This window comes from Haemaphysalis longicornis, unplaced genomic scaffold (assembly GCF_048455015.1).
Source record: "Haemaphysalis longicornis isolate Haplotype H1 unplaced genomic scaffold, Haemaphysalis longicornis Haplotype H1 scaffold_3, whole genome shotgun sequence".
In the NCBI taxonomy this organism is placed as follows: Eukaryota; Metazoa; Arthropoda; class Arachnida; order Ixodida; family Ixodidae; genus Haemaphysalis; species Haemaphysalis longicornis.
This window is the reverse complement of record NW_027526335.1, coordinates 173546862-173555454: the sequence shown is the minus strand read 5'-3', so window position 1 is coordinate 173555454 and position 8593 is coordinate 173546862. Positions and strand designations below refer to the sequence as shown.

The 8593-nt window shown below is 47.4% G+C and overlaps 1 protein-coding gene across 2 annotated transcripts in view; it reads right to left on the bottom strand.

The window, feature by feature from the left end:
• Positions 1-959: 959 nt before the first annotated feature.
• Positions 960-8593, bottom strand: part of LOC144173553 (cytochrome P450 4V2-like) — an 88014-nt gene continuing 80380 nt past the window's right edge. For both annotated transcript variants that reach the window (XM_077701931.1, XM_077701930.1), the window contains exons 10-11: positions 1851-2024; positions 960-1257 (exon numbers count right to left, since the gene is read on the bottom strand). In XM_077701931.1, coding sequence (XP_077558057.1) covers positions 1091-1257; positions 1851-2024 — 341 coding nt within the window. In that variant the 3' untranslated portion in view covers positions 960-1090. The remainder of the gene's footprint in view (positions 1258-1850; positions 2025-8593) is intronic.

Sequence of the window (8593 nt, the reverse complement as noted above, 5' to 3'; positions counted from 1 at the left end):
TCTACGGAAGACGGCCGACTACGATGCTTGACGCCATGCTCCCCCCCGTAGAAGACGGCGGCCTTAACGCCGACATCCAAGGATCACTGCAGCGTGCGGAGGAGGCCCGCTAGCTCTCTCAAGTTCGCACAACGGACCAGCAGCCGGTGAATGCCGGACGATACAACCTCCGGCGCCGACACCGCGAGTACCGCCCTGAAGATTGTGTGTGGTATTGGACTACCATCCGACGACGCGGACTGAGTGAGAAGCTTCTGCAACGGTATTTTGGACCCTACCGGATTCTACGACGTGTTGCCCAACTTACGAAGTGATCCCCGATGGAGATTCTAGAATATCACGACGACGCACACTGCCCGAAGTCGTCCACGTGGTTCGCTTAAAACGTTGCTACGCAAGATTACTGATTTTTTTGTTTGCGTGTTCGAACTCTCATTTTATTTTAGCATCGCGTCGATGCACTGCTAGAGAAGGGGGGGGGGGTAATTCCGTGAACCATGCATTGCGTTTGTTCATGTTTTGTTTTTACCATCCGGCTGCGCCGGTCTGTGTTATCTGTGTGCCAAGCGAAGCGCTTGTTCCATTCTTTATTTTTATGCCGCACTTGTTATCTGTTTTATAGCGAGATGGTTTCGAACTTACGTGAACAGTCTAGAATAATCTTCTCTGATCTACAGTGTTCTGGATCTAATTCGATGGTTCCAGAAACACTCGCGCCGAAAGAGAAACGCCGAAAGAGCGGATGCCGCGGTATTCGATTCGTCGACACCAGTCTCCGCTCGTCACTTCGTTCAATTCTGTTTCACGGCCTGCGTATTCTTTGAGTTCTTTGGGGAGCACAAGTTCGCGCCGATAAAATTGTGTTTCCTTCAAGATAGCTGCGTCGTCTTTGGCTTCGTGACAATATGTTTGAAGTCGCCGTATGTCTTGTAAGAGACTTTTTGTGAGACATGTTTCGTAAAAGGCCTGCAGACACACGTGAGACCATTCGTTTATTTTGTATCAGGTGGGTACATGCAAAATGACGAATACGTGGATTTGAATGCTGCGTACAACTTGCGTATTGATGTGTTTCATAATCTGAACTGAATCAAGGATGCCTTCTCGGAGTCAGCTCGATTTCAAGGCCCTGCATAGGCTTTAAAATGATGTCGGTGGTAAGCACAAGCTCGTCCATTGGAATTTTAGAGGTGACTTCGAAGCGGCGTAAAACGTAGGTCATGAAAATCTTGGCTTGTAATATTGAGAACTTTTGACCTGAAAGAATATAAAAAAACAATGAAAAACAGCCCTTTCTTGGTCGACCGGACGCATTGTCACAATGTCTTTCTTGGTCGACCGGACGAATTGTCTTGGTCGACCGGACGCATTGTCACATATAGCTTACAAGAGTAATCGCCGTTTGCTTAAGATCTTCTGCAGTGCAGGCTCCCTCTTTTTTCGTGTCATATAACTTACGATAATTTCGCATAGTAGTCACCGTATTTATGGCCTCCCGATGTTTCATTTAGACCTAGTTTTAATGAAACACTGAGCAGCCTAAATTTTAAGGATTAACACTTTTCTCATATGCAATGAACAATTCCTCAACAAACTGGTAATATTATATACGCGCTATCAGAACTGCACACTCAAGTGCCAGGAAAGCAATTAACATTTCCGTCTCCGGGAGACATTGGCCGAGTAGCGTGGCTCAAATCTGCGGTACGCATTTAGGCCACAGCAGCGCTTCTCAGTAAGACCGGATAATTCAGTCAGCTGTGCTTTTGTTCTTTGTTTAGTATTGGTTCCCAACCAATGCGGTTTTCATATCTGCGTGTTACGGTAGCCAAGTTAACGACACCGCTTACCGAGACAGTTTCTTGGGCCACAAGAGAAGGCGGCAAAAGCGTAGTTGGGGGTACTTTTCGTCTCCAGAAATCTCTCTGGTTTGAAAGCATCAGGGTCTTCGAAGAACCTCGGGTTTCTCTGGAGAAAGTAGATAGCCACGAAGCCCACGGTGCCACGGGGAATGGTGTACTTCCCTACGAAAAATAGAAGATATTTCGTAAGTCTTTAGTGAAGTACCGTTCATTGCATCCTTACCATCAATCCATTCATCAACTTTCTGCGTCTTAAATTGTACTAAATAATGATCTGAATTACACAAAAAACTAGGTTCTTAAACTCCTCCGACTCCCTCCGTGTGAACCACTTTCGCGTCGTCATTTTCTAAATTAGGGCTCGTATGTTCCCTGCGGAATTCAGAAATTCGGGTTGACGGGGCCAAGATTTGCCCGTTGAGGTACAAATACGTTACGCCAGGTATTTTCGAAGCAAAACTTTAGGTGTATCAACTCGAAGCTATTGTGGTATTTAAAAAAAAACAATATGTTACAAGCGTAATCGTTCTTCAACAAAACGTGCATAAGGTTTCTATAAATGTTGAGTAAGGAAACATAGCCACGGTTTTAGAAAAAAAATGAAGGCTGGAGTGTACACAAAGACTGCCTCTTGATTGACTAAAGTGCCCAGAACGAGTACAAGCCGCCTGCACGACAATACTTGTTATTAAGAATAAAATATATTGCGAGTGGGAATGGTTACCGGCACTCAGATAATTTTCAATCTTACATTTTGTAACTACACAAATCTCGTATGATAACATGGCATTGGTGGAGGTTGGCCAAACAATATTGTCCAGGAATCAAAAGGTAGAGTTAACGTATTAGGCACTTTCTGCAGATCATTGGCTTCCTATCTAGCCTCCGCAGGAAAATGTACAAGCTACCTGAATACTCCAAAAGAAGATGTTTATTTTTGAGTGAGTTCCATCTAATGGTTCGCAGTGATAGACAAGCGGAATGACAGCCTGTACACCTGTGAATGCGACAACTGTTACGCCTACTTATTGCCTGCACACTTTAAGAAAAGCCAGGTGAAAAGGTCAACCCTTTTAGGGTGGCCACATCATATGTCTTATCGGAAGGTTAACTTCGGACAACGCCGGTGTAGACACAAGTATTGTAAAACCCCTAGTTACACAATGAAGGCTAAAAGAGAACCAAAGCTTGCCGATGATGAACCAGTGATGATTTATGACTATCAATGTTACTAAAAAGTTCATATCCCCTTTGTCTAACCACGATGATGGTTAGAACGCGAAGCTTTCTTGCATGTGAAAATAAATAGGCGAGGTGGCAAAATCATAGCCGCTGCAATCAATGTAAAAGCATCAGCGATCAGTGCAAGGTGACTGGCAATCGAAGAGCAAGCATCGAAAATCAAAGCGCAAATAGCCTGCGAGTTAGTGCCAAAACTCAGACAAGCGCAAACGAATCCCTCACAAGAACGCTGAGTGCCCAGCCCCCCCAACACATTAGCCTGGATAGATTATCATCGTCCCTTCTCCCGAAGTGCAAAGCAAAAGTTTACTTAAACGTAAACTCTGGCTTTATGCTTTAGCTAACTTCCACTCATCCAAAGCGTGAAGCCAACAGCCGAGCAACGAACCCGATGACAATGCTCAACATCCGAAGGCCATGACAGTGCAATCGCACAGACGTCACCTTCATACCTCAAGGGAACCGTGTTCGACTCTAGCCAGGTTCGATTCGTCAGCATCATCATCCTGCGCCCTCCCATTGTCGAAAATTGGCACTCCTGCAGAGCGTTTCGATTACTGTGCCGCCATAAATGAGACAAAGAAAGCCTCTAAGCAATACTGAATTAAGTCAACATTTTTTTAAGTGCGAATGCACTTTATAAGCGACCCTGAATTCCGTTGACCGCCGTCCGTCCACATAGCAACAGCTGCGGGTGCGCGCGCTCCTCGTCTTCCTTGGCAACGGGGGGAGATGGCACATACCCACGTGGGGGATTGGCCAGGAATCGTGCGTGAGAAGGGCTAATGCACCCGCTTAAAGGAGTACTGACACGAAATTTCATAGCTGAGATCCGCTCTAGCAATCAAGTACAACGACAACACAAATAGGTGTCTGTGAATAAATACATCTTTCTTTCTTTGTAGTTGTGTGTGTGTGTGTGATCTCATTTCGCGAACATTACCGAACCGCGCAAATTCAACTCGTGCATTCGCACTTTCACATTCTTCCCCTCGGGGAAATGCGGGGAAATTTTTTATGTTTCCAACATTCTTCTCGGAGCTTTCTTGCTTGCGTAGTCGTTTTTTGTGTAGGAGATGCATAAAATGCACAGTTTTACAGTTAGTTTGGTGGTTTGTTGATATTCCAATTTCTCAATTTTTTTTCGTTTGAACTTCCTTAGACACATTCAACCTATTCGCTCTATTATACCAAATCAATGTGACTACCTCGGTACTTCTACAGTTTTGTGAATGAGGCGTTACACTGTTATCGATTTTTCAAAGTTTTTATTTGTGTTTCTTAAGTGTGTAGCGGTTTTACAGCAAAGCTTTACACCTCTACCCCCAAGGGTTTTTTCGCAATCGTTGGTGTCAACAGAAAACTCCCGCGAAGAACAAATAAAAGAATTCGCCGGCACCGCCAGGAATCGAACCTGGAACTAATAGAGTAACAAAGCGAAAGCCTGCTGTCGTACCGATTTAGCTACGAGCCCACTCGGAGACGCAGAAGACAGGTGGTGGACTCAGCATGCACATCTATGGGTTTACCGCCTGCATTCTCACTGAATCCCACGTGATAGCGTAACGCGACCTCACGCACCGCTGTGCGCTCCGTCCACGGCACGTCTAGTGGCCCTGTGTGGGCCTTGCGCGTGTGCTATGGGTTACAAAAAGAGGAAGCTCCCACCAACGCATGGCGTCTCTCTTCTAGTAGGCCAATGTGCCAAAGAATATGGCCTCCAGTGTTTACGTCAAAAATCACAGTTCCTCGTCATGCGCCATTACACCAAACAACACATCAAGGAACACATTCAAAGACTCCTTGCTGGCCACCACGAGTGGCGTTTCGTTGCAGCACCTCAAACACAGTATCAATCAAATCATACACATGATTTTTCGAGTTGCCACTAAGAAGCGAGGCCTCAAGGAATCCGATACCTCGCGATTAATTCAAGCTTTTTTTCTCTCAAGAATCACTTACGTCAACCCCCTGTCTTCTTCTCGGCAAAGAGGACATAAAGATGCGTTATATCATGATTAGAAAGGCATTTGAGCTGGCCATTGGTGTTCCCCTGAGTGCTTCCAGGGAGAGGCTGCTTAGGATGGGGCTCCACAACCAGGTGGAAGAGCTGATAGAGGGCTATTTTTCTAACCACAAGCTCCGAATGAGCAGAACTGCGGTGGGTCACCCCATCCTTCACCAGATTGGCTGGGTACCACACAATGTCACTCGGCTTCATGTACTCCCGCACTCTTCGCGACAAGAACTAAAGAAGCTCCCCTTGCTTAGAAATATGAACCATTCACACGATGAGGGTCACCTACAAGCACTGACTGAAGATTTCAACACCACCCTCTGTGGGGATTATGCAGTTATCTACACTGACGCCTCCCAACATCGAGGGCAGCAGTACGCCATCATCATCGCTACCTCCAGAACCATCCTCCTTGTGTGTGCCGCACTCAAGACCCAAGACACGATGGCTGCAGAAGAGGCAGCCATCGTCTTGACTCTCACTCAACCAGGGGTTCCGATGGTATTAACCGATTGGCAACAAGCCTACCGGAATTACCAGTCGGGTTGGGTGTCCCGACGAGCACTGCATGTACTAAAAGCCCACTCCCCATACGGTTCCATTCAGTTCATCTGGACACCCCCTTACGCTTCCATGGAGGGCAACGAACGCCCACCAACAAAACTGCGCTTTTCCCCCCGCGCTATGTAGCTGCACGAGTACATTCAGCCGCTTGTGTCGTTCAGCGACATAACCCAGCATTATAACCGTCTTAGGCAGACCCTACCTTCGCCTTACCATGACCATTCCACAGAATAACAAACTACCCTACGGCTTATAAATCCAGCTCCTTGCCACACTCGAGGCGTCTTTACTTAAAGCGCCCGAATCGCTACGACGCTGAGTGTAAATTTGGTTCAGAAGTAGGAACACTCCGCCAATATTCGGGGTGTGCGACTTTAGCCCTGAGCACCCCCATCTCTTTCCGTCAAATAGCCAATAGGAGAAATGGGAGATGCTGCTGTCCAGCCCCTGTCTGCCTACCCAGCTTCAGTTGGTGGACAGAGCACAGGTGGCGTGGACTGCGTATGGGCTACAGTGAAGAACCCATCCGCTGGGTTACACTCTGGGCCGTTCACAAGTTTGAATAGAAGAACTTCGTCCTTCTTTTTCTCCTCCTTCTTTTTCTTCTTCTTGTCCTCCTCCACCGTCTCGGCCGCCGATGGGTAAAACATGGCCGGCCATGTTCTACCCATGCCTTCTAGCGGAATACTGGATTTGCGGAGCATCCTGCTGGGCCGTCGTCACTGCTGTATGGCCGAAATATCTTCGCCCAGCGGCGCTCCCACTGCTCTTCATCCTTCTCTACGCGGGGCCGAGCACAGAGCTCCACCGAGCGCTCCAGCGTCAACGCCTTCCCAGCGCCGGCATGGAGCACCTTCTGTTCCCGTAAGGGCCCCCGGCAATCTAGCGGAAAGCCTTCCCACATCTGCTCTATTACCTGGACCATGGCCTCCGAGATTCCCCCGCGCGCATTTTGCTCCGGCCGGCTCAAGCTCGGCGTGCCCCAGCCAAATTTTGTAAGCGCACTGGTTCCCCCACGCACCACCAGGCGGCAGTGCGCACCTATGCAACGAATGCACCGTTCAGCCCATTGGGGCGCTCTTTATGCGGCATTTCGGGGCATGCCAACGCTGCAGTTTTTCTGGTCTTGGCACCAGTGAATTTGCGAGTTTATTGGCCGCATTTCTGCTCAGCTCCTGCCGAAGATTCTTACACAGAACGCCTGTAATGGATGTATCCTTCATTGGAGCAGGCGAGAACTAGACACCTTCGAGGCAAAGGCCTCCGCCCTTGCAGGTCGAGTCCCCCGATCTTCATTTATTCAAAAAGGGTCCCCACCACTGCTTCCTCGCGCTCTTCCGCAGAGCGAAAGCCAACATATAACTGTAATATACGTTTTATGCCATGAGGCATACAATCGCATTTAGAAAAAGAGCAGCATATCGTTATGGATGATTCTAGAGGCAAGGTATCCACAACCTTCAAGTACCCCACGTACGGCACCAAATGTGCAGCCCTGCATTTCTAAAGAAATATAAAATGGTGGAGTTAATATAATTGATCGCTACAAACCGTGGATAAAGTCGAACGTAATTTAGAAAAGCGAAACAAGAATACCGCAAGGAGCAAAGTAAGAAAAATGATAGTGATATTAACAAATTCAAAAAAAAAATCCTGTACATATAAATCCTCCAAAAAACAAAAATTACGCCCATCTTCCCGCGAGGGAACCCTGGTGTGATGCGACGCATCGGGGGGTTCAGTTGGTGTTTCCGTTGGGTTGATTCTCTAAATCGCGTGAAACGTGTTGTGAACGCGTATGATGCATTTCCATCACATCAGGGCGTTCCTAAACGCGGGACGATGGGCGTAATTGTTGTGTCACACCACTCGCTGAAGGGACCGTCGCTTCCGTCACGTATTCATCGGAAGAATCAAGTCAAGCACGAAGTAGTCAAGCAAGGTCACGTCAAGTGCGAGAGCGAGCCCTTGAAGGAGAGGAGACCAGTCATTTCCCTACACCCCCCATAGGGGGTGTGTAGACCCCCCCTAGTATTTCTGGACCCCCCCCCCCCCCCCCTTGAATCCCCAAATTTCACTCTTGTCAGTCCTTGTATGGACCTTTTCCTCCCGCACATAAACACACATATAATTTACTTTCTTCATTGATTCGATGCCGTTTTTTGTTTACAACCGTAATCTTTGCAGAAGCGCTTTCAGCATGTGCATTAAAATGGGCAATTCGGCGAGGCGAAGCGCTACGGAAGCTAATCCTGGCGTTTTAATAAATCGGGAGCGTACAATCGGTGTCTGATTTATAAGTGCTGCATAATTCGTGTACTACCTAAACATTGTTTCAAGAACTCATATTTCGTCACTGGCCCTTGTAACAAGTTCGAAAATGTCCTTATACGTTGAAAAATGGCGAGAAATTAAAAAAAAATTGAATACGTACCTTTCATGGTAAAAAATGAATTTCTCTAAATTTGTTTTTTTCTTAGATTGAATAGAAAGCACCGCCTCTTAGGTGTATATATATATATAGGTGTATAGAAAATGAAAAACGTACATCACGGGGATGAGCGTTTGGTTAACAGACGTCTATTATTTAACTAGTGGGATAAAAAAAAAACAGCTTTTAAGTGCGATGCACTTCTTAAGCGACCCTGAACCTGCGTCCACCGGCGATGTCCGCATAGCATACCCACGTGGGGGATTGGCCAGGAATCTCCTCGTCTTCCTTTGCAAGGGGGGGAGATGGGGATTGGCCAGGAAGCTCCTCGTCTTCCTTGGCAACGGGGGGAGATGGGCGCGCGCTGCCTGGCCGCTGACATGGCACATACCCACGTGGGGGATTGGCCAGGATCGGGCCTGAGAAGGGCTAATGCACCCGCTTAAAGGAGTACTGACACGAAATTTCCAAGCTGAG